The sequence below is a fragment of the Astatotilapia calliptera genome, chromosome 22 (assembly GCF_900246225.1).
Source record: "Astatotilapia calliptera chromosome 22, fAstCal1.2, whole genome shotgun sequence".
NCBI lineage: Eukaryota > Metazoa > Chordata > Actinopteri > Cichliformes > Cichlidae > Astatotilapia > Astatotilapia calliptera.
This window is the reverse complement of record NC_039322.1, coordinates 19,624,520-19,651,498: the sequence shown is the minus strand read 5'-3', so window position 1 is coordinate 19,651,498 and position 26,979 is coordinate 19,624,520. Positions and strand designations below refer to the sequence as shown.

The window sequence follows — 26,979 nt, the reverse complement described above, 5'->3', positions numbered from 1 at the left end:
TCACTCTACGGCAGATCTGAGAGCGCGCACTCGCATACACTCGCACACAAACACAAACAAACTGAGCCAAGCCAATTTCAAGGCTCGATTGAACCTGTTTTCCAGCCGGCAGGATGACAGCAGAGGTCATTTTTCTCCATCTCGCAGTTCCAGCGTTCGATCGAAGTCGTACCTGTTTATGTTCTCTCTCTCTCGCTTACTTGTTCTTATTTTCGGGGTTTTATGACAGCCGGTTACACTGCACGTGTGATTTTATCGAGATAATCAGTCTTGAAGCAAAACACCTCTGTTTCCCATTCAAGGTAACTTTCTGAAATTTGTCCTATGTGTCATTTGGCCGTGACTCAAAGTAATGAATAAACCTGGAAGACAAAATAAGATGAATAAAGCCCTCTCGGTATTATACTGGGTACTCATAATGTAAACTACTATTTTGTCTATATCTACCAATTTTAAGGAAGATAATTTAGGTGAATAAGTCTTTAAACTAATCTTTAAATGAAGCTTAATCCTTGTGGCGCCACACATGAAGTAACTGGATGTCATTATCTTTTCTGTGCTGAAAAGCTGCAGAGCCTTGACAAGCCTGAAAACCAACACTGAAAAACTGGGCACTGATATTTAGCATCACAGTGAAGCAATGACAAAAAATGAGAACCTAATGCAAGTTTAGCATTCAATCATTTGGATATCGTTGCCAAAAATGCAGGCACCACCTTGGCATTAATAATAAAATATCAAATTGCATTAACTGTCTCGGAAATCAAAATGTCAAGGAGGAAGCCGTTCTCTCAGAAAACATCTCATCACGCAGCCATCCATAGGGATCCAAAACACTCATCTCAGCAGCAGCCAGTCATATAATTTCACCGCTTCTATCCTCGCTGCATTTGCATCTCAAAAATCGCACTAGTTTGATAGTTTTAATAAACATGCGCCCCAAGGGAATGGAGATGCTGTCCTTAAATGAGAAATTCTTCCTTCATGCGCTGTGCTGCAAGATCCCAACCAAAACGTTTTTTCTCCTGACATACGCTTGACCATGTCATGGTCAAGATGACCTGCTAAAATTCAAAGTGAGCACAACTGTCTCAACTGGGTTTGCAGAGGATGGTCTGAAAAAGAGAAAGTATTCAGTGAGCAGCAGTTCTGTGAGTGAAAATGGCTTGTTGATGGCAGTGGTCAGTGGAGAATGGCCAGACTGCTTTGAGCTGATAGGAAGGAACGATGTGTCGCAAAGCTTGAACTTAACGCTGCACTCAAAAGACCTTTGGGATGTGGTGACATGGGAGATTCATATCATGGATGTGCAGACACAAATTTGTCGTAACTGCGTGGTGCTGTCATGTCAGTATAGACCAAAATGTCTCAGGGCGTTTCCAGCAGTGTTTTGAAACAATGCCACAAAGAATTAAGACAGTTTTGAAGGTAAAAGGGGGTCAAACCTGGTGGTAACAAGCTGTAACTAATGAAGTGACGAGTCAGCGTATCTACAGATGTTCACCTGAAATATTATAAACGCTCGCTAACAATCATCTGACCCGACAGGGACGCAGGCCTTTGATTACCTTCTTAAGAACAGCAACAGTGGAGTAATTGTGCTCCATCCAATCATTTCATAGATGCTGGTTTTGGGGTCAAGCGTGCAAGGTGGTTCAAGTTATGCACAATCATAAACCCACTCCCAGCGGTCGCGACATCTTCACACTCTGGCCGACTCAGAATGGTTTCACTAACCACAATATTTGCACCGCTGAGTGTAAAAACATACGCAGACGTCTGTAGGACGGCCTTTTTGAACCGTGAGGGCAAACGCACGTGAATGCAGAGGAAATTTGCTGCAAACGTGCATGCGCGCGTGTGTTCAAAACAGTTTGTGATGCTTATGATTGGAGGGCTGAAGGCAAACCTCGAGGGGATTTTAGGCAAGCAAAGGCAGCTTGCTTAAGGTGTACCATGAGGCATGTGTGGTGTGTCTGTATTTACACACACACACACACACACACACACACACACACACACGCACACTCAGGTATTCCTCCTGCCCACACACAAATATGGGTTATGTGGGATAAGAGACAGACACACATTCCTGTGGTGACCCTCAAAGGAAAGGGAATTCCCAAATCCTGAAAAATAACACACTCTTCTGATGAAAATCCACAGAAATGTTTTAATATGTGTCACGGGACCCGCTGCACAAGACTTATGGACTGGCTGCATGCTAACATGGGCTAAAAGTCATCAGAGTGCTTTATTGGCTGTCACAGCCAAGAATGAAAACTGTAACTGGATCCTGCATAAAGCTGATATGCAATATGAATTATGTATTTTTACTACACCAAGGAGGTATGCCTCTGATTTTGGGCTGTACACGATATCACCCTATGCATGTATGTATCATGATAACCTCTGTAATTCAAAATTAGCATAAATTTTTACTACTAACCATTAACTGATTAATAGTAAAAACTGATTGTCACATTTTCTTTTGTTATTTGCACCTCAGCTTTAATTCATATTCCTAATATCAATCTTCTTTTAACCTCTTGGATCGTTCAGGCCTCAGATAGCCTTCATCAGGAACACACACACACGTTTAAAACGTTTCATTTTAATGCTGACCCTGACTACTCTCACCTTACCGCTTTTTGTGATTACATTCAGCAAGCCATTTATCAGCTAAGGTCTCGTAAACAACCAGTCTGTGATGCCCTGGCAACCACTGGTCATTAAGGAAAAACATATTCCCTGACTGGTTAGTGAGAAGTGAAATTGGTTGCAAAAAGCTTTGGATTGCGAGTGTTTGTAGAGAAGTTGGTGTCTTCCATGCAAATTACAGGCAACTGTAACAATTTGCTAGCTATCTCTACTATTTATACAATCAGCTAGCAAATTCAGTCACTAGCCATAAGCTAGTAGCCAGAAACATTGCCTAAGATAACAATTTCCAACAATCATTCATAATAATAATTCTAGCTAGCTAATTAAGCTATTATCCATCATGTTTCTGGCTTTATTGTTAGTGAATGACATCCCAACTCACCCATTAGTTCCAGTACTTCTACTACTAGCGATAACTTTAGCTAGCTAATGTAACCTTATTTTCATTTTTTGACCATTAGCAGTTTTAATTATTCATACCCTCAAATTTATACATTGTACATTTCTACAGCTTTACTGTTTCTAATCAAGCCACTCATCATAATCATATTTAAATTCTACTTAACATTTTTCATATTAGTTGTGGCTAATTGTTCCATTTACCCTGTGGTTACTACATGAGTATCCATTTCCTACACCTTTCTGTGCAATATGTCATATACACCTAAGCCAAAACTTCTGTTTCACCACCACAGCAGTGTCCTTTCACTGTATTAGCCGAGATTTTTATTTTATTTTTTTTTTATTCACCAGCCTTACTCTGACAGAAATAGTGGCTGTTTGCTTTTTACCGCTTCTGAAATGCTGCCAAATGGAATTCATAACACTGGTTTGAAAGGAGAACAACAGCACTGAGAGGATGAGGTCACTCAAAACCAGCGAGAGGAGGAGCGCCCACCTTTAGAGTGGGTCTGACTTAGGTTCACTAAGTGTGCCTGCAGACAGCAGCCAGCACTATCCCATCAGTGCATTTGTGTTTTGCAGTGATAGTTGAGTAGGAGGGACACCCACACATACAAACAAGGGACTTTCACACATGTACACCCAGGACAAACCAGAAAAACACACACATACAATACACACACACACACACGTCAGATTAGGTGCAACAAGCAAGCCTTAAATAAAAAAAAAACAGATCCTACGCTGTCTCTCAGCAAAATATTTCTACGGAAACTTGAACAACAGCTGACAGTCTCTTTGTAAGTGCAAGTATTTGTAGTTTCATTTAAATCAAATCAAATCAAATCAAATCACTTTTATTGTCACATCACATGTGCAGGCACACTGGCACAGCACATGCGAGTGAAATTCTTGTGTGCGAGCCCCACAAGCAACAGAGATGTGCAAACACAACAACACAAACGAGCAAAATACAAGAATGGCCAACCTGAAACTAATAAATATATGTACAATATATAATAGTGTATGCATTTCTGGATGTGTATACTAAATATTTTCCTACGTGTGTGTGTGTGTGTGTATACACATTTTTACAAATTAAATAGTAAAAAAAAAAAAAAAAAAAAAAAAAAAAAAAAAAATAATAATAATAATAATAATAATAAAATATATAAAATATACAGAGTTGAATATGTGCAAAACAAGTGGCATTTATATACAGTGTGGAGTGCATAATGTTGAATAATGGACTACTGGAAGATTAACTAACTATAATTACACTTATAATAGGTCTTATTAATTGAAGTAAGCTAAGAATCGTGTGTGGAGCTGTTTGTGCTCTTGTGACTTTTGCCATTGGAGGCACACATTTCTCTGAAGCAATGTAGATATCTGACATCTGTAATACTAGTGGTTCACCTGCTGTCTCCAAAGAAAGAGCAGGTTAACTGGCTCTTACTAGAAACAGAGCGCAGCCTAAGAGGAAATTGCTTGACAGGCTGAAACCAGGTAATAATAATAATGATGATGGTTACTGATGATTAACACAGACTGTATATATAAGATGGATGCAGGCACAGCGATGTCACCCACTGGTTTTGGACTCTGTATTTTAAAGCTTCAATGTTAGTGTTTTGGCTGCTGCCATGCTGTTTTTTCAAAGCCAGAGGTAACGTTAGCAGCTAACATTAGCTTAACAAGTGGTTACATCCATAAACCCTACCGGTGCAATGCACAGGCGCACGTGCGGTTTTCTGAAGAAGGAAGTTTTCATAGGACTACATCCATAACTCAGTAGAACCACCTTTAACAGCAATAATGTGGACTAATTGTTTTCTGTGTGACTTTATCAGTCTCTCACATCATTATGGAGGAATTCTGGCCCATCCTTCTTTATAGTGTTGCTTCAGTTAATTGAGGTTTGGATGGATTCAATCAGGTGGACATCTGGACTTTGGGTCATTGCAATACCTTGATTTTGGTGTAGCTGCAGACAGATGGCCTCATATTTGACTCTAGAATACTTTGGTACACAAAGGACTTCATGGTCGAATGAATGACTGCAAGGTGCCCAGCCTAAATCATGCCTCCACCACCGTCCTTGACTGTTGGTATGAGATGTTTGTGCTGATATGCTATGTTTGGTTTTAATACCAAACATATTCACTTTGGTCTCAACTGTAGAGGTGTTGCTCTTGGGTGTGCTTGGGGTGAGATATACACCAGTTGAAGATTGTAACACTGTATTAACACATGAATGGTTCAGAGCAGCAAATTGTCTATAAGCTAATTATTGCTTTGTATTAGCCTAATTAAAGAGGATCATTTTACTCAACAAAACGGATGCATAAATTCATTTTGATTTGCTGTATCACAGAACATCCATCAGATAATCGAAAACTCACCAACAGTGCCGACACAGTGAAAAGGTCTGGTTCCAAGACTCACCGTGGTAGGCAGTAGTCATATCAATGGAGATGTACTCAGTTACACAAACTCCATTACTCAGGTCGAGTCTCTATATCTTAAATGTGAAATCTATGGGAATGGAGTCCCTTTTGGAGCACGCCTCGAGTGGCACCTAAAGGAACTGCAATTTTTTCCACTTCTGTGTTGGGATCATGTTTCACCTCCAGAGGCTGCTTCTTGTTTGACCTAAACACTTTGATCGTCCCCAATTTGATGTTTTGAAGCTGGAGGTGAACAGCGAGTGGTGGCTCTGTCTGAGACACAGTGATAATACACGATCGTACAGTATCACAAAGTAGGTCTTCGTAAAACGTATCCCAATTTACATCGGGGGCATAATTTACCAAATCAACACTATGTTATATTAACATAAGAGCTGAAAGTACAAATTAGAACATAAACTCATAAATGAAGTTATAAATGAAGTGAGCTCATAGACTGCAGATTTTCTATGTTATTAGCTCTGGAGGCTAAAACCATCCTTATATACAGTCTGTAGTTAGCAGTGAATACTTTCCCTACAAACGCACACACACAGAGTACCCATATACGCACAATAACAGCTTATTCAAACATATATGTAGAGAAACACACAAGTTGTACGAGACCTCTCTACTCAACCTTCCCTCTTCACTAGTTCATTCTCTCTCCCTCTCAGGATCTGCTTAAAAACCTCTTGGAGGTCACAATCAACCCCCCGCACAACCTTTCTTTCTCCACATCCCCTCTCTCTCGCTCCCTCACACACACTAACACACACCTCCCACATTGTACCTTGGTGCTCCAGAGTTTGACGGTCCAGTCGAACGAGGACGCGATAAAGAGGTGGGAAAAGTCGACGGTGCCCACCGCGCTGTGACAGCTGATGCCTGTGACGGGCCCCTGGTGGCCCTCAAACATCTCACAGATACCTGCCTTACTGGAGAGGGAAAACGCACAAGGCAACATCTGGAACTGCGACCATTAGCCCAAAATTCCCTCCAAAAGAGGGAGAACTTCATTTGTAATCACATTTTAAGTTTTAAGTTACTTAAATGTAATCTAATTTAGGGACAATCATCCTCTTAAACTTTGCTAATGTTATAATTCTAATATTCTATAATTATAAATTATATGAGCACTGTTTCATATTCAGCAGACGTTTGGTGAACTTTAATGCATATCTGTGTTTAAGAATACATGTTTCATTAACCAACCTGCCATGTCTGGATGCAGTGTACACAGTGCCCTCCTCGCTCCCGACCACATAGTTGTTAACGTCTCCCGTGGGGAAGGCCATGCATGTCACTGCCACGGGTTTGGATTTATTGTACACCAGTTCCATGGTCTCCTGCACACATTATATTAGAGTGGATATAGCATAAACCTGCATTTTTACAACAAAACAGCATTAGTGAGTGAAAAAAAAGTTGTTGTTTTTTTTAAATGCTGCTGGCAGGTTGTGTGGACTGCTTCACTAATGTGCGGTAAGAGTTTTGTGTACCTGAGGCTGGGAGAGCATGTCCAGACTCCAGGAGCACATCCTGCCGTCTGTGGACACGGTGATCAGGTTGTTGGCGTTCTGTGTGCCGACCACATTCACGCAGTACACTGGGTGCTAGACAAACACACACGATCATACGCAGAGACAAACAAATGGATTTGGGTGAAGATTTACCCGTGCACAATACAAAAAAGCTGTTATCAACTGTAGTATAATTACAACAACATCGTTTAGGATAATACATTGTGATCACATTATAGTTCTTAATTATTAGCCTCTTTGAACTGAAGCATAACAATTTCTCTTGTACAAAAAAATAGCTGAAACAGTCCTAATTGTAGCAGGCTGTCAGCAGCATCACCATGTCATTAATTGTGATATTCCACTATTTATGAAACGAATAAACATTGTCCTGTAATGATCACATGTTTTTTCCCCTTTAGCACATGATGTCATTAGATGCTTTTTGGGGCCAAGAGATGCAGACAGCTCACATGCCAGTGTGCATTCGTCCTTTTAAATCACCCTACGTTTCAGACATGTGCTGCTGTTCAAATCCACGAGTGTGTGAAGCCATTATATCATTACTGAGCAGTAATTGATTTGTGCGCCGGGTCGCACAAAGAATCCATTCAGCAATCAGCACCATGCTAGCATGCTGTACCCACTAACGGGAGAGTGGCAGCCTCATTATTAGAGCCCGCAGCCCGTTTAAAGCTACAGTATGGATGGCATGTAACAATGTGTGTGTCTACTGTAGCTGTGATTATAAACAAGCTGGGTTCTTAAGATATCGTTAGTTTATATTCAACAGTAATTTGCTATAGCTGAACTGAGCTGCTCTTTCAGTTATGTCTTGCTTTTATCAAGTTTATGTCTAAGTGCAGACAGACCCAAGAATACAGATTATCATATAAAAATCATTCAGTGTAATTGGTGCAATCAAAATCTTTTTATCATATTCATACGTCTGAATTTTTGGATTAAAAAAAGTGTTTATCTGCTTTTTTTCCCCATGTTAGCCTAAGTGTATTTCAACACTTTTAACCAAATTAACAATTTAGTTTTCAGTCACGTGACTCACACAGAGCTCTGAAGAGCAAAACACGGTTCCAAGAACCCTCCACTAAAATTAATTTTCAATCAAAGAACATTTAAATGACCTCTCAAAAGAAGATTAATGGAAATTGGGCACTTTTGATCCACATACAGAATCCACTGCAATATTTTAATCACTAGAGAACAATTACGTCCCTGCTGGAGATCCATTTTAGCAGTTTCTTGTTGTGAATGCTCTTTGTTGCACTGCCGTCAGGATAAGAGTGTACAATAATACACTTTTAACAGACCGCTATTTGTAATTTGGATCTCAGGTCTTTCATTTAGGAGGTGAAGAACAAGAAGATCACAGTTTACAAAGCAATAGTGAGTGCTAATTAGCTAAAATGACCTAGCTTATCACTCTTAGCTGTTTGTGTCAGGATCATCATACTCGGGGAAAAGATTATCAATGCACATGGCAGCAGATCTGCGATGCTTGCTGATTTATCACAGATTGCATGTAATTGCCAACTTGACCCCATCTGAAGGCCGCTACACAAAAAACCATAAATCCACTGCACACGGTGGCACTAATTTTGGTCGTGGCACAGCCTTGAGCAAGGGTTTTCCCTAGTTTGATTATACTGTGAATGGCTGTAGAGAAGGATGGATTGGTGCAATGTAACTACTCTATGATTTAAGGAGCTATCCAGAATTTTGGGTAAACAATCCTGCTAAAAAATAACTGTTAAATACTGAAACTGTTCTGCCTTCCAGGTTTTAATAATGATGTGTCATCGCAGGAAAACTACACAGTAAGGAAAGTAATAAATAATCTCCTGCAGACGTATTGCTGTTAATATCACAATTCTAATTGTAAAGCAGAGATAAACCTTTACATACTGTATGATAAATGTATCATACTGACAGTTTAAATCATCCTTACAGTGTGTGCAGCAGCAGACAGAGGGGTCCTCTGGACAGGGGTCCGGCGATGACTGCGATTATCCCACAGGACTATCTGTCCTGAGTACGTCCCCCCCACCACCAGGTTGGGATGAAACCTGGCAAAGCCCACAGACACCACCGGAGACTAAGGAGAGAAAACGAGAGAGGAGAATTAGGACGCATTACTCAGATTCAATGCTGGTGTTATTTTATGTAACTGACATTATTATGAACTGAATGCAGATGGTAGAAAAGCCCAGAGGAAAAGATATGAACTCAAAACGGTAACACTTGGCTGGGTGCGAGTGAGTGCGAGCAATCAAGACATCGTGATGGGTGGCATACGTGGGGACACAGACGGAGACGGAGATGACGAGTGTGGGCACTGTGAAGGTCCGCTGAGGAGACGAGAATGGGGTGACGCTGGGGTGGAGACCAGACAAAGAGGGAATTGTGGTCCTCCTTCCCTCCCCAGCCGTTTCACATTACAGCATCAAAACCCCAGCAGCCACTGGAGCGCTCACCGTAGGCTCCGTCATGACAAGCGCACCCTTGAACTACCACCCCCCCTAGACGCTGTGTTTATTGAGTTTTGGTTCCTCTTCGGTGCGCATCCCATAAGGGCTTCTGCGTGCAACAGCTAGCTCCCCCTGACCCAGAGCCACTGAAGCTATGAGTTATGAGAAAATTATTTCAGCATCCTGCAGCATAGCGCTACAGGAGGTTAACTGGTGTGATTCACTGACAGATTCATCAGAACCAGTAAAAAAAAAAGCATAGTCCTGTTGAGAGGGAAATAATTCACAGGCACGAGAGAGCCAGCAGAGCAAAGCTCACAAACACAAATCACAACTAAAAACAGTAAAGCTAGAACAACATGGAGGGTGCATTTCGCAAATGGATCGTTGCCTCATGCAATCGTAGATTTGTAGGAAGGAGCGCTGGTGACAGTTTTAGTGTTCATGAAAACTGTATGTCAGATGTTTTGCTGTTGAAACAGCAGCTCATAGACTGCGTGGAGACAAAACTCTATCAGAATCCTCCAAAACTCATCACTGCATTAACAAGGCAAGACCTAGGATACATCTACAACAGTTTAATTTATAATGATCATATAAATAATCCATAAAAAAATAAACCACAAAGGAATTTGTTGGGTATTGTTCAACCGAGAACAATATAAGTTTGTACAACAGAGACTGTTATAATGCCTTAAAAAGGTGACAACTGCTTCAAGTGAAACTATGTTAAGTTTAGCTAAACAGCAGCCACCGTGGCCACAAGCAGTAATTATGGGATAAAGGTAAATGCTAAACAATAGAAAGTACTCATAATGTCAGTTAGGCTGGCTCAGCCTGCAGGAGTTTTGGCTTTATTTATACCTATTTATGACTATCGTGAACATCTGCCAGGTTGTAGCAGCAAAAATAACGTCTATAAGTGGTAAAAAAGCAACAAAGTACGCTAACTGTTCCTTATCTTATATTGCCGACTTGAATCTAGACAAAGGTGCATTAACCATGATGGTTATACCTGGTTTGTACCTTGGACTCTCATTATAACTCTTAAGTCTCTACATGTTTGATTTTTTTTACAAATTAAAATTTCTGTTATTAGAAAAATGATGAGAGAGGCATGTCATAGACTCCATGTGCCAAGTAAATATACAGTAGTAAAGGTATCATAGTGAAAAACACTAATTGAATGTATTTTGTTTATAGCGTAGAAAGATTCCACTACGTCTGCAGTAGTAAAATGTGCTTATTTTTCACTTCTTTTTTTACTTCTCCCTCTCTCCCCATCCCTTCCACCACACCATGTGCGAAGCAGCCAACTCCAAACCCCAGTTCATTTTGAAAGGAGACTGGAAAACAAACCAAAGGCAAAGAAAACACTTCACGCTCTTTTATTTCTCTTTTCTGTTACTTCTGAGGAGTCACGGCTTCCAGCGGCACGGCTCGGGAGTCACTTCAGATGTCTAGACTCAAAATAAACGAAACTCTGGTGGTAAAAACTAAAGGTGCTTGTCGGCTGGCATGAAGGCTCGATCTGAAAAGTTTATTTACACAGTCTGACAAAAAGGGGATCGAGGCTAGAGGCTTATTAGCATGAATTACTAAGCAAGGCTTGACAGCTCGTCCAGGAACATCTAAAGCTGCCTGATTAACAAAAGATCACCGGTGCACTGTATGACATGTTACACGCTGGATTAAGCAATATACAATCATGTGCTTGTGTGTTAACAAATCATCAAAAAAGAGAAAAAAATGTCTGGAATGATGTTTTTGTGCTGAAAAGGCAGCTATTCTCAAGCGCGCGGAGGTTTGTTTCTTGGCTGTGATCACTCTAATGACCCAGAGTTTCTCAGTGACCTTTACCCTCTGTGGTCGTCTCACAGGCTGCTGTTTGAGGTCTGTTCCCCCTCCATCAGACTCCATCAGTGGGCTAATAAACCATAGTCCTGCACCCTTTGTCATCTCCGCACACAAACCCACACACATCCGCTTAACATGCACATGGTTCCACCCCCACAACCATCTGTCTCAAAACTCCAAACAATGTAAGAACTCTTGGATCTGATTTCTTCTTCTATGAAGAAAGGTTTGACAGTTTGAGCGCAAGCAGGGGGAACAGCTAACCTGCCTCGTAAAAGCATCGCTCATCTGAGGTTTTAGTATCTTTGTCAAGGTGGATTAAAATATAAGCAATCTCATTAAATTCACATCTTTCTAGTAAAGACCAAAGCTTCTTTTATTATTTCCGCCAACAAAAATTAAAAAATTAACATGTAATTCCACAAGAATATACAGACAAAAACGTAAAACATCAGTGCCGTCAACACCCTAAATAAACATCTCTACCCCACATGAGTAATGACAAAGAGAAACTAAATCAAATCAAGGAACTCCTCTATTTGATCCATATGTTACTTTCAATCGTAAGCCCTATCAGTGTTCCCATCTTAAGAGGAAAATTCCCGACTAAACTCTGAATCCCCTCTTTGAGAAACCACAGGTTATGCCATCATTCCCCTCATGTGCTGTCAGGCTTAGTGAAAGAGCTACTGAAAATTAGCCCCGCTTTGTCCCAGTAACGCACTATGAGGCGTCTGCCAGCAGCAACTTGGGCTTAAGATTAAAGTCGTTCTCCCTAAATTCTGCTAATCAAATGTCACATCAGCACAAGTTTGAAACTTGTATCCGTTTTAAATCTACTGCATGTAATTAGGCGTTGAAATAAGATCAATTTGCCGCGTGCTACAGTATAAGCAAGTTTATGATTTAAGCTAAATGTGAACTCGTTGATGGAATCTCGATTTCAAAGTCGGAGGAAATTAATGTCTGACTTTATATATTTGAATTATGGGAAGCATGGTTATGTTTTGGCTGGATTTCTGTAATTCTGTCTACTTTTTATTCATTTTTTTGAATCTTTGCCATCGAGACTCAAAACATGTGTTTTGCATATGTTAAAGGAAAATATTTCAGTGTCTAAACATGACTGCATAAAAGCGGATGTATCAATCTAGTACTGCATTAACGGTCTCAAGTTCTGGGAAACTTAGAGCTCGTTCTGGGAGAGTGTTACTCGTGTAATGGTTTGTAGGGACAATTTACAGATGTCACCAAATGGTGTCACATGCATGCAAATATCAAGTTACTGTTTTGAAAAGAGGACAGCTATGCGGATACAGTCACAGAATTTCTGTGAGTGATTGTGTCTGTTCAAAACAGGAAGTCTGTAGGTTGCAGCTTCTGAACTGACCAAGCAACATGAGTGAGTGATGGAAGTCATTTGCCACAGGAAACCAAAGACAAACAATGAAACTAGAAGTGTCTAGCTACATTTTATTATCATAAATATTCACTCACACAATCTAAATCATTGAATTCAGGTGTTCCAATCACTTCTTTGGCCACAGTGTATAAAGTCAAGCACCTAGGCATGCAGACTGCTTCTATAAACATTTGTGAATGAATGAGCTCAGTGAATTCCAGCGTGGTACCGTGATAGGATGCCACCTGTGCAAGTCCAGTTGTGAAATTTCCTCATAACTAAATATTCCACAGTCAACTGTTAGTGGTATTATAACAAAGTGGAAGTGATTGTGAACGCCGGCCACATGGTGGTAGGCCACATAAAATCAAAGACAGTGTTCAGCGGACGCTGAGCCACATAATGGTCAGAAGTCACCATCCTTCTGAAGATTTGGTCGCTACAGACCTCCCAACTTCATCTGGCCTTCAGATTAGCTCAAGAACAGTGCACAGAGAGCTTTATGGCCATGCAGCTGCATCCAAACCAAGCACAATGTAAAGCGTTGAATGCAGTGATGTAAAGCACAACATCACGGGACTCTAGAGTAGGGAAGATGTGCTTGCTGGAGCGATGAGTCACGCTTCTTTGTCTGGCAATCCAATGGATGGGTCTGGGTTTGAAGGTTGCCAGAGAACAGTACTTTTCTGACTGCACTGTCTGAAGTTTGAAGTTTGGTGAAGAGGAGATTATGGTGTGGGGTTATTTTTCAAGATTTGGGCTCAGCCCCTTAGTTCCAGTGAAAGGAACTCTTAATGCTTCAGATAATCCAGACATTTTGGACAACTTCATGTTCCAACTTTGTGAGAACGGTTTGGGAATGTCCCCGAAGGTACATAAAGACATGAATGAGTGAGTTTTGTGTGGACGAACTTGACTGGCCTGCACAGAGTCCTGACCTCAACCCAATAGAACCCAATAGAGCAGAGACTGCGAGCCAGACCTTCTCGTCCAACATCAGTATCTGACCCCACAAATGCACTTCTATAACAGTCAAAAATTCCCATAAACCTTGTGAAAAGCCTTCGTAGAAGAGTTGAAGCTGTTCGAGATGGTCTTCTGCATACCCTGGTTGTAGCAGGCGTTTATCTGAATGACTGTTGCCTTCCCATTAGGCAGTCTGACCATTCCCCTCCGAGCTCTAGCATCATCAAGGCATTCTCATCCACAGAACTGCCTCTCACTCGATATTTAGTTTTTCGCATCAATCTCTATAAACTCTAGAGATGGTTGTTAGAGAAACTCCCAGCAGTTCAGGAATTTCTGAAACACTCAGACCAGCCCATCTGCCATCAACAACCACGAGAGTCACATAAATTGGAGTTTTCCCCATTCCAATGCTTGGTTTGAACTTCAGCAGGTCACCTTGCCTACATGCATTGGGTGGCTGGGCCTTTTAGCTCTATTTATCTAGCTATCTAGATAGATCGAGAGATAGATAAAGAGAAATATTTTTTCTTTAAATCAGCCTAATATAAATGCAGTTCATGTCTTCTATGGTTTTTGTAGAAGCAGTGGGACTGCATCTCCATATCACTGCTGTTGCTTCAAAGCCTGACATTTCATTTCCAAATGCAGAGTGGCTCTTTGGGTGGTTTTCATCTCACATGCAGAGCAGGTCAGACACCTTCTGCGTCATCTCCTGCTAATCCAGATGGACAGGATTTAGGGAGTTATGTCTCTCGGAAGAAAAGACAGCAGCAAGAGTCACTTTGGTACATTATATTATGCTTGAGATAAAGTGGGGAAGTTTTACAGGGAGATACTGTGGCAGTAAGAACAGCAGGTTCCATTTCTTTCTTCAGGCAGGTTCTGCACACATGTATCATCTACCATATCACACACAGGCTCCCAAGGCTAAGTGTTTCTGGCAGCCTTTATTGTATCAATAGGAAGTGTTCTGTATAGGATAATACACACAGGGTACACCGTGATGAAAGATGGCACCCAGCAAGGGATTAGAGATGTGTAAAGGAATGACATAAGAAGAAAGAAAGCTACAGAGGGGCAAACAGTCTTTCTTTTGTTGCCTCCGCCTCTCTTTTGTTCTTTCCTCAGGCAACAAACTGTTGCTCAAGTCCACTCGGGCAGGCAGGAATGAAGTGAGAGCGCTAGGTTGAGGAGAAACGGGGAGGGGGCCTGATATGGCACGCTAGGCAGTATATCCTCCTAAACAGATCCACTCTCTAGCCTCATCCCACTCCCCCCCCAAACCCACCATCTGCCTCACCGCACTCATCTGTTTTCCACTCTGCCTTATCAGGACCAGATGGATCCGACTGTCTTTGGTTGCATCCCGGCTTCGCAACCACCTTTCTCCTCCCTTTCTCCCCCTGGCTTCACTCGTTTATGACACCCCACAGATTTTGTCACTCTGTGGTTTCTGGCAGGGAGAGAGGAATACCAAGCCAGAGTCTCCATTTCATCAGGCAAAGAATTGAGCGAAAGCATGAGGAGGCGGCTCTGGGAACACAAACAGGCCTTTCTTTGCCTGCTAGAGCTGGTTTTCCTTTATTTTCCATATCTTGTTTGTTTGCTAGGCTCCTATATTCACTTGGCCAATGCTGGTGTAATGTTTATTGATGTTGACATCTCAGGTTTTTTTAAGGTATTTATGAGAACGGCTGAAAGGATTAAGTTCTGATCGATACCGTTAAAGTGGTACAGGATAAACAAATTTTCCATAAAATTCAACGCTTACTTTCTGAGAGATGAAATTCCATCTACTGACATCTAATCACAATGGGAAAAACTTTTAAACTCTCCACACAGACACTGTTGGTCGGTCGATATCAAATACTGGCACATTGTCAAGCCTTCTGAGCAATTTTGTTCACCAGTATAGCTGCACATGGGTTCAAACTCACTCAAAGACAATGAATAATGCTGTCACATATTCCTCTCATTCCTACTCCCTCTACCCTTGCCCTACCTCCTTCTCTCCTCTTTGCCTCCCCCACTTCTCTTACCCAACCTTTCTGGAAGTGCCAGAGACTCAAGAACGAACGCTAGGCAGCGAGATATTAATAAAAATATGACTGAGTGCAATGGGATATGACAGTAGCGGCAGGGGTTGTTACAGGGAGTCTTGTGGTTTGGGGGGGGTTCAGCAGAGGCTTTAAGTCAAACGGTCTCTTTAATGTGGTATGACTTTGCCCACTTGAGAGGCTGGTGTGAAGTTACAAGATTGGACCCAACTGGGAAGGGGTGATGAAGGGTCCAACTGCTGGGACAGGCGTCGTGAGGGGAGAGCACACTGGTACCAGAATCCCCAGCAGAGGCGGACCCTTTACTGAGGAGCTACATAGATCAGTGGCTCCTAAAGTGAGGTCATGAAGCTACGTTAACCGATCCCTACTACGCTGTTTCGTTTCATATACAGTTTATTCACTTTTTTGACCAAAGCAGAGTTTGATAACAAAAAAAAAAAAAAAAAAACTGCATTTATATTGTGTGCTGAAAAACACAAACCAGAACAAACTACAAAAACCACACTTCCAAAGAACTGGGACACCGTGTAAAATGTCAGACTTTGTTTTTCACTGTGACTTCGGGTTTTGACAATTATAAAAACAAGAGTTAATATTTATTCATTTGTTTCATTTCCTAATTTCCACAGTCTCTTTCTGTAAACAGGGTTTTAAAACATCAGAAAAAATTCAGTTTCATGTTAAAAATCATGAAAAAGCGAAACAGTTTCCAAAAATGTCTCACAGCATAAATGTGAAACAGTTTTGACATATTTTCAATAGCACAGCTAGTTAGTACCACAGTTAAATTATTCTTTATTGGAAAAAGTACTTGGAAAAACAGTAAGCGGCACTAGATAAGTACATTCAAAACAGAAAGGTGTACTTAAGAACCAAGGAAGCTGTGAATAGCTGTGATAGAAGAGTTAAAAAAGCGGTCACGCAGCAGCAAAGCAAGAAGAAACAGAAAATGAAAACAAATCCTTGACATTCCTGTGACATCTGTTTATTACACATACAAGTGTTTCATTAGAATGCAATATTACAGTATTGCTGCACACTGCCAAAAATATTTGTGCATGGTTCCCTGAGTGCATTGCCCAATGTGACACTAAGACTCCTCCCAGAATCAAACTGGGAAGTATCCTTCACAACACCAGCACATCAAGAACAGAGACCAACAACGAATCAGGACTGGACTGTCATGGCTGGGTCTGTGACCCAGCATTTTGAGTTCATTATATATTGTGTATTTCTGTTTAGTATGGGGAAATGTTAAGTTGTTTTTGCGTTATCAGTTAGAACTTGAGTCTTTGTGTTTTGTCATTTATTGTTTGGGTTAAGCTCGTCTAGCTCTCTTACACCCCTAAGTTGTTCAGAATTAGTTCTGTTTATTGGATCTCCTCATTTCCCCTTTCCCTGGATCTTAGTCTTGTTTACACTTTGTGTTCCATGTCTCATGTTGTCAACCCATGTTGTTTGGTCTGTCTCATCATGTTTCCTGTTTTATTTTGAAAGAGTCCTCTTTTTTCATTGTATTTAGTTTCACTTCCCCTGTCCTGTCATTAGGTTCATGTGTGTCAGCTGTGCTCCCATGTGTGGCCACTTCCCTTGATCATCCCTTATGTGTATTTAGTCTCTGTGTTTCATTCAGTCTGTGTCGCGTCGTCTGTGTAACCTTCCCAGTTATGTCTTGTCATAGTCGTCACAGTTCTCACAGTCATAGAATTAGTTCTTGAAGTTTCATAGCTTTATCACAGTTTCATAGGTTTTTCTTAGTCTGTTTTCCAGTTTAGTTGTCTTGCCTGCACTCGTCTTAGCTTTTGTTTTTGCCTTCTGTCATCAGCCATAATAAAGGTTCGCCTTTTGTTAAGTCATGTCACATCTCCTTGCCCATGTCTGCTCTTGGGCCCTGCTGTAACTAACACACCATAGACTGTGATTTTACATATCAAATGTAAATTAACGTAAAATCACTATAAATGTAATAAAACATAATTTTCTTGTTTTTTAAATGTATTATTGTTAAAATACATTCACAAATGTATCATAATTTCACAAATATTTGTCCGTTATTTGAAAGATTGAACTGTTAAATTCAAATGTAATGCTATGGAAAAATATATGATTCTCATGAACTTTTTTTTACATCAAATAATAATTCTTATTATTGTTATTTAGGGCGATCGTGGCTCAAGAGTTGGTAGTTCGCCTTGTAATCAGAAGGTTGCCGGTTCGAGCCCTCGGTCGTTGTGTCCTTGGGCAAGACACTTCACCACCTACTGGTGATGGCCAGAGGGGAATTGTGGAATTGTAAAACGCGTTGAGGGTCTCAATGAGCGCGATATGAATGCAATCCTTTATTATTTAAACCAACTGTTAACTGTATATTTCTGTACATTGAAGTATTATTATTCATATTGCCGGATTCATTGACCTTGCTTATAGGTAATTTCATTGTTTAATAACATTAAAATGTTCCTAATTTAATGTATAAAAGCACTTGAAAGAGGCAAAATCCCATGTAAAATTAGGGCAACAAACTGTATTGTCATTACTGAAAATAACCGTATTTTCATGTGAAAGTTATTTTCTGTTATTTTCTGGTATTATTTTGGCGCCCCAGCTGCCGGAATATTACTGTTTTTTTAGGATTTTTTTTTTGTACATTAACATGATCAGCCTAATTTTATTCCATACCTTAATCAAAACAGTAAATGTGGGATTATCATTTGGAAGAATAGTGCTTCTTCCCTCAAGCAGAGCACTGGAGACTTCAATCAGTGCCAAAACCAGTGCATTAAAGTTGTTCTAGCAACACATAGCTGATACTATGCATATTTCTAAATAAATCTGCCACCAGTCTGTAGTGTTAATTTGTCCTGATGCTAATAAAACGGCATTGAAAAGAACTGAGATTCCGCCCAAAAGAAAAGCATGAAATATTGTATTTTGACACTTTATAACTTCATATTCCTTTAAAATGAAAAAACAATGATTAGCCACTTTAATAGATAACCCATGAAATGCATTGCTATCTCTGTATTACCACAAGTTCCACTTTTACAAAGCTTCACTTTCGGTGTTTGTTGAAAAAGATCATGGATGCTGAAAAGATATATTTCAACTTTATGTTTACGTTCATAGAGGAGTGTGGTGGTAGAATAGATTCCACTACATTTAAAATGTTTATAGAAGTGTTTACGTTGACATACTGTACATGAACTAAAGCAATTTCAGTAATAAAGTTTAATGTGACATCAAACAACAACAAAAAACAAACTGTGCTGGAGCCACTTAGAGTTCACAGGTGTACCTAATAAAGTGGCCAATGAGCTTGACCTCACTGAAACCCCATCTGAAATATGAAGCCTCCCATAACCCACTACTTTTTACAATAAAGCCCCTGCTGGATCCAGCCTCAACCACAAACCCAAACACTCAAATACCAGCCTGCCCTGTCATTCTTTTGTATCCTACACACACACACACGCGCACACATAAACACCATGGTCGTTACACATGCTTACAGCAAACATACAAACACGGGCATACACATATACAGTATTCATCTACCTATCCATTCATCAAACGACAGCAGCTTCTGTCTGCAAAAACAAAAACCGGCTAAGTGTTGCCAAACACTGACTGCCAACAGCAGCAGTGTTCACCAACCCGACCTACAGCATGTGTGCACTGCAAGAGTGTGGCCTCTCTGTTACTCTAGCTAAAGATGGGAGGTGAAAGGTGACCAGAAAACGAAAGAAAGGGGAAGAGGCGCTGAGCCCTGTGGTTTTGGTGGGTTAAAGAGCACAGCATGCTCACATATTAAAAGCCATCTGACACGTAGCTAACTAGAGTAGCGACTCTGTTTGCAAAAGACACCGCAGAGAGAAAGCGAGTGAGAAAAGCAAACAGTGCCCTGACTTTTCTTCTACTTTCTCCCCCTTTGTTTTATCCAGATCCAACAGTGACGTGAGAAGTAAACGCTGACGTTAAATGGTTTCTTTCTTACTTTATCGCCACTTAATCTGCCACTGTTAATCCTTCCTTGAACGTGTCATGTAAGACATGAGGTGTGGTGGTGAAATTTGGTGGGTGGGGGCACTTTAATGTTTTTATTTGCTCTCAGTTGTTTTCTTTTCTTCATCAGCATCATGTTGTGTAATGCACAGCTTTCCAGTAAAGGCTCAGATAAAACAAATCGCTCCGTGTGGACAAGTCAACACTGTTTGTAGTTGTTTGTCTGTTTCTGATACAAAGTGAAATTTCCCAGTTTTTCAGTGCTATTCAGTGTGTTCCCGTCACTGTACTCACTTTAACTTTTACAGTTTTATTGCTCCTTTTAATACACAGAGCATTTTATTTGCTGCTTACACAAATATCCCTGTTCCCAAGCATCTACTGCTCAGTGCCGACAACTTGCAGATCAGCATGCTCAGAAACCGCACGCTGTTAATAAAGTCAGACAACGTCCGAGAGCCACATGGAAAAATCTACAGAATCGCAGAGCTACGAGATGCATAGCTGCAATCTGTCCGTACAACCGCATGAATTTGAGCAGCAGAATAAATTATGGTGCAGTAAAAGAATGGAGTGCTTCAAAAATCCATTACAGAACTAGACTTCATGTTGAAATATTTGCACACAGTGTGTGGTATGAAGGACTACGTTGCTCTGTTTGTTTCTTTTGCTTTAAGTTTTTAATAAACCTTGAATGTGCGAGTGTGCGCGTTCATGTCTGACATCACTTTAAACAGAAAGGTAACCGCTTATAGCATTTATACTATTACAGATGTACGTCTGCTTTTACTGTAATGTGCGTAAGGAAGATTTCACCTCAAAATAGAGCACAGCCTGGGTGGGCTAACACACTCAGTGCTGGATTAGGAAGTGGTAGGCCACATCATTTTACTACTGACACATCTCTACGTGGCCCTGTGGGAGCTGTGAAGGTCCCCACAGTCAATCGTTCCACCTCCCCACCTCCTTCCATCTCCAATTCTCCCTCCTAAAATGTATTATTTTCATTTGCAATTAACATCACAAGCATAAATTAGTTTCATTTCCAACAAAAACAGCACAGTCTCAGTTCAGGCAATACATGAAGTCAAGTACAACTGCAATGACAGCAGGTCAGCTGATGTCATTTTCAGCCCTCATCAGCTGAAATCCATACAACTGCCAAATTTCACACAGAGTACACTAAACTGCTTTATCCTTCCTAGGACTGCTGCACATCTGCAAGCCACTTTGCAACCCACATTCATGCTTTGCCTGACTCATGGCCAGAACAAAAGCTGGACGTGCCACCGTCAAGAGGTTCATTAAGTCCCATATCGAAGCCGTGAAATGAGTGTTCTCACCACCACCATCTTGGGTTTTTTTAAACAAATGTAACGAGGTCTGACTATCAAGCCCTTTTGCTAATGATTTGTCAATTAAAAGCCAGAGAGTACATCCTGGAAAATCCCACTTTCTGACGCTTACAATAACCCTCTAGTGGTAGTGTAAATATATATTTAGTTTAATCTCACAACATTCCAACCATTATTGCGTAAAGAAGTAAAAGCTGTAAATTACTCGATGGACATAAAGTTGAATTCATAAATGTATTAAAAAAAAACTCAAAACAAAGAAACTCAAAAGAAAGACATAAGAGGACCTCTTTTGTTTAACATGACTTTTCTGGGTTAGAATACTTGGAAATAACCATCCAGACATTTAAGACAGAAGTGGCAAAACTTAACCTGCAGACGTCTGACATCAGGACTGGCATCCAATAGTTCTGGAAATAGATGTGAGACTTGGCAAGTGTATGTTTGACGTACCTGACAGTGAAAGATGTACTCTGGGGTGGCCTTCTTAAACTTGATGTTCCACACCAGAGCAACACCGTCTGGTTCGTGTGGAGCATCCTCATTATTGTTATAGGAGGCAACCAGCAACTCGGGATACTGAGAGAGAAAGGAAAGGCTTACAAGATGGGAAACATCCAGACAACGATATGAAGAAAAAAAAATACCAACAGAGACATGGTTCATTCTTGGCAAATCTTTTACTGTTTGGAAAAGTTTCAGGCCTAACCTGAGGGGACCAGTCGAGGCAGGTGATCACACGATGTTTTGACCAGTGCTCGTCATAGAAGAGCCTACTGAAGGACAGACTGGAGCCACTGCCCAAGTCTCTGGAAGAGGACAGTGGAGAGAAAGGTCAAAGGTTGCTTCAACTCAGCTTGGTTCCAATAGCAAAATCCTTGCCAGAGTTAATAAGCACCTGCCAACTAAAAAACTGACTTCATTCTGATGAAGTCATTTGTGATCACTGGCAAAGTAACTCCTAGTCTGGGCTTTACCAAAACGTACACACCATAGTAACTAGGGTGAAAGGGGAGCAACTTATTTTCTGCTGGCACAGCCACTATTTTAAAGCTGAGACTATTAATTGATTAAATGCCCTTTTGAACTGTACCATGTGTACTGTTTTACTAAAAGTGTAAGTTGCATTAGAACCAAGGCAAACATTCATTTTATAACGTTTACAAAAGTTTTAAAGAGAAAAAGAAACCAACATAAATGAAGATGTGTTGGACTGGCTATGAGTGGCACAATAATTTTAGGGTTGTTCGGCCATTCAAACCCATGCCATGAAGCTCCCGGTACCCAATTTCTGTGCTGATGTTAATGTTAATCTGGAAGTTTGGAGCGGGGTCACCAAGCTGATGAGTCGGCATCCTATTACATAAAAAGTGAGCTCTTTAGAACAACCAACAAATAGTCTGTATGGTTAGGTGCTTGATTTTATACACGTGTGACACTGACACTAAAAACGCTTGAATTCAGTGATTAAGAGATGGGGCTCAATACTTCTGTCCATATATCTAATATCAACTCTACAAGGGCAGCTCTCCAGTTGTAAGAAGTCTCTTATTGGAGTGGCACGGCTACAAAATTCTAACAAAAATCATAATTAAGGTTTCTTTGGTCAGTTTGGACAGTTAATGATTAATTTAACAAACCATGATCCATATCTTATTAAAACGGATACATTGAACTTTGAATGAATGAAAAACAAATAAATGAAAAAACACATCATGATAGTGGGAGACATCACAGTAATGTCTGGAGTTAAATCCAGACTGGGAGCTTCCACAGTGGGATGTCTGCAGACTGGCTGAGATAACCTGAGCAATCCGTAGAAAAAGGTACCTGCAGACAGCTGTTAATAATTTCACAGGCTCATTTATGGAAACCTGTCAGTTTTACTTCCCACGGACCTTGATGGCTGCAGCTTCCCGTTTAGTCATCTTGGCTTGACATGCACTAAGTGGCAAGTGAGTTTCAGGTTTTAGGTAGAGACAAAAGTACATTGCTTTAAGGGTAAAGTGTGAGCTCGATTTATAACATCAAGGGGGAAAAAAACAAAACTTCATAGCAACAATTAATGTAAAAGAGTCATTTTTAAACTTAAAGCTGACTCATCACCTGGACAAACCTGGAGCGTAAATTACCACGCATTATGCCCACCAGTATGTGGATGATATCTGTATTGTCTGCAGTTCTATGTGAGGCTGTATGTAATGAAAAAAGGTAGTGAAATGTAGGTTGTTACACTTTCAAAGCACGTCCTTGAGAAAAGAATAAAAAAGGAGGGCTGATGTTGAGCACTGAGCCATGGCCTGTTTTAGACTTAATCTCTATTTGACCACAGGCTTCATGTTTCTCTGTGGCTGCAGTGGTCAAAGTTGAAGTGAGTCAGTAAAAGCAGCATTCTTCTATAATAGCAGAGCAGTATACTAAAACAGCTTTGCACTTATGACTCTTACAACTTCGACCAACACCTCCATTTAGAATAGAATAGAATAGAATTCAACTTTATTGTCATTGCACATGTCACAGGTACAAGGCAACGAAATGCAGTTTGCAGCCATCCAGAAGTGCTTTAGCCATGATATAGATATATTACAAATATATATTAGCAATAATATAGATATGTGAGCATATTACAGAAATGGGTCTATTATGGTATGTTATAATGTACATGGTATGAAGTATGTTATGAATATGCTATAACTACAAGTATGTACAGGCTGTAGTGAGTACAAGCTATGTACAGGATATAAATATGAACAACTATACAGAATATGAAATTAAAAAAACTATACAAAAATATGAGCTATACAGAAATGTGAACTATGCAGTTTATAAAGAGTTGTAGATTTAAAAATTATCGTATTGTACAGAATGATTATTTACACAGAATTATACAGTAGTGCAGTTAAGATCAGTGAGATATGTGGATAATTCCTACAGAGGCTATATAAAGTGCTGGTGGTTGTGAGTGGTGGTTCAGTCCATGTTATTATTGTGTGTTTGAGGGTACAGTTGTCCATTGTGGGTGTGTGTATGTTCAGTCCATGTGTTAACGTGGGTCAGATGTCAGGAGGCAGAGTTCAGGAGTCTGACAGCTGTGGGGAAGAAGCTGTTCCGGTACCTGGTGGTCTTAGTCCGGAGGCTCCTGTAGCGCCTCCCAGAGGGCAGGAGGATGAAGAGTCCATGTGATGGGTGACTGGGGTCTTTGATGATTTTCCCAGCCCTTTTCAGACACCGCTTCCTGTAGATGTCCTTTATGGCAGGAAGTGGTGCTCCGGCGATGCGCTGGGCAGTTTTCACGACCCTCTGCAAAGCCTTCTGGTCCGAGGCAGAGCAGTTCCCGTACCAGACTGTTATACAGTTGGTCAGGATGCTCTCGATGGTGCAGCGATAGAAGTTCACCAGGATGTCTGAGGACAGGTGGTTCTTCCTCAGAGTCCTCAAGAAGAAGAGGCGCTGGTGAGCCTTCTTGACCAGCTTGGAGCAGTTGGTCGTCCAGACGAGATCCTCGGAGATGTGAACTCCCAGGAACTTGAAGCTGCTCACACGCTCCACAGCCGTCCCCTTAATGTGGATGGGTGGATGTGGGTCAGCATTCCTCCTGTAGTCCAAGATGAGCTCTTTGGTCTTCTCGGTGTTAAGCAGCAGGTTGTTTGTGTCGCACCACTCAGCCAGACGATCCACCTCCTCCCTGTAGGCGGCCTCATCGTTGTCACTGACGAGGCCAATCACCGTGGTGTCATCTGCAAACTTAATGATGGTGTTAGAACCATCAGCAGGTCTGCAGTCGTGGGTGAAGAGGGAGTAGAGGAAAGGGCTCATCACACAGCCTTGTGGTACACCGGTGTTCATCGTGATTGTAGATGAGCAGCGGTTATCCAGCCGGACATGTTGGGGGCGGTTGGTCAGGAAGTCCAGTAACCATTTGCAGATGAGGGAACTGATGCCCAGGTCTGTCAGTTTTCTGATGAGTTGTGAGGGGTGGATTGTATTGAACGCTGAACTGAAGTCTATAAACAGCATTCTGGCGTAGGTGTTGTTGTTGTCCAGGTGTGAGAGGACAGAGTGCAGTGCGATGGAGACTGCATCCTCTGCACTCCTGTTCTGGCGGTATGCGAATTGGTGGGGGTCCAGGGTGGGGGGAGACAGGATTTGAAGTGTGCTAGGACCAGCTGCTCTAAGCACTTTGTGATGATGGAGGTGAGTGCTACTGGGCGGTAGTCATTGAGGCAAGATGGGTTGGAGTTTTTGGGTATCGGGACGATGGAGGTGGATTTGAAGCAGGCTGATACCACAGCGTGGGCCAAGGACAGGTTGAATATGTCTGTCAGGACTCCTGCAAGCTCCTCAGAACACGCTCTGAGAACACGCCCGGGGACGCCATCAGGACCTGGAGCCTTGTGGACATTGATCCTGCTCAGCACCGCTCCGACATCGGTGGGGGAGAGTCAGAGGTTGGTGGTCTGGCGTCATGTCTGCTTTGGTTGTAATTGTTGGGTTCCCTCGCTCAAAACGAGCATAAAAGTTGTTGAGCTCGTTGAGGAAGGAGACATCAGAGGATGCGGGGGAGGGTTTGGTGGTCCTGTAGTCTGTAATGGTCTGGAGTCCTTGCCACATGACCATTTAGAGGCAACCCTTCGGATGGCTCTTTAAGCTGAGATTTTTGTCAGTTATTAGGAGCTTTTTTTAAACCCACTGAGAGTGTGACATCACTATGAAGACAAGTATTTGGAAGAACAAAAGCCACAATGTCACTGAAACTGCAGTGACTCAGTGGGCATGCACCAGGCTTGTTTAAAGGCATGAACAAAAGCTGGGAGGTTTAGTAAAATGGAAATAAAAACTGAATTGTAAATAAATCCTGACCCAATGCTCTGTCCAACCTCATGCTCCCATTTGCCTCCTTCCTGCTCACCCCTCTTTGTCGTCAAGGTCTCGGCCACTGTAATCGAAGAAGATGTCGCTGTCTTCAGCCAGAGCTCGCTCCATCACTCGGATGCTGCAGTCGAAAAAACTCTGAAACTCAGAGGAGTGCAGGATTTGTTGCCTCTCCTCCTCGGTCAGCTCCCGCAGCACTGGAAATGAGCCTGTTGGAAGAAGTATCAACATAAACATATAAACACACAGAGACATGTGAGACTTGTAGGCCACACTTCACACACAATGTTGTTGTAATAGAAAATAACGGCAAGGTTTGAAAGCAATTTTGTTGCGTTCCTAAAATGTTAGGAGAGGGGGGAGGAAACATTTTAGGATATGTTTCACAGACAGCATTTTGGGCACTGGTAGGACTGATTTCCTACTCAAATCCTATGAAGTTGAATACTGACAGTGCTCAAAGTCTTCACCGCAAAAAAAATCCTCAGAGCACAGTTCCCCCCCCTTTCCCCCCCACCTCCCCACTGTGCCCACAGTGCTCCCAGTTGAACATCAATCAGCTTTTGCAACATTGCTGTGCTACACGATACTGCATGTCTCACACAACCAAGCAAAATCAAGAAGGAATTGGAGTTATAATGCCAACACTGCAAATAATAGGCCAGTAAGGGGCAACCTTTGGAGCTGCCCAATCAAGCTATTGTGGAAGTGACAAAAGCTGGACTTTTACTTGAAACATCTCACATGAGGCGAGCATCAAAAAAACAAAATGTTAAAATGTCCAACCCTCTCATTCTACTTTTAAACATCCTAGGAACCAGAAGTAAGCCTGCAGCCTGAGAGCAAAGTGCTCTATTGGGTTGATCCAATCAGTTGCGATCAAATCCAAATCAGTTATGACCGAACTTTGAATAAAAATACATTTTTTTTAACCTAG

The 26,979-nt window shown here is 41.4% G+C and overlaps 1 protein-coding gene across 12 annotated transcripts in view; it reads right to left on the bottom strand.

Moving 5' to 3' along the window:
• Window positions 1-26,979, bottom strand: part of dync1i1a (dynein cytoplasmic 1 intermediate chain 1a) — a 67,349-nt gene that overhangs the window by 11,781 nt on the left and 28,589 nt on the right. For 11 of the 12 annotated variants that reach the window (XR_003270925.1, XM_026155365.1, XM_026155366.1 and 8 more), the window contains 7 exons: window positions 26,080-26,251; window positions 21,880-21,979; window positions 21,624-21,749; window positions 9,006-9,152; window positions 7,019-7,132; window positions 6,732-6,865; window positions 6,310-6,454 (listed from right to left, as the gene is read on the bottom strand). Coding sequence is in view for 11 of the 12 variants with exons in the window: in XM_026155365.1 (XP_026011150.1) it covers window positions 6,310-6,454; window positions 6,732-6,865; window positions 7,019-7,132; window positions 9,006-9,152; window positions 21,624-21,749; window positions 21,880-21,979; window positions 26,080-26,251 (938 nt within the window). In the remaining variant the exon portion in view is untranslated. Of the gene's footprint in view, window positions 1-6,295; window positions 6,455-6,731; window positions 6,866-7,018; window positions 7,133-9,005; window positions 9,153-21,623; window positions 21,750-21,879; window positions 21,980-26,079; window positions 26,252-26,979 lie in introns of all 12 variants that reach the window. The other variant, XM_026155376.1, reaches the window with a different exon arrangement.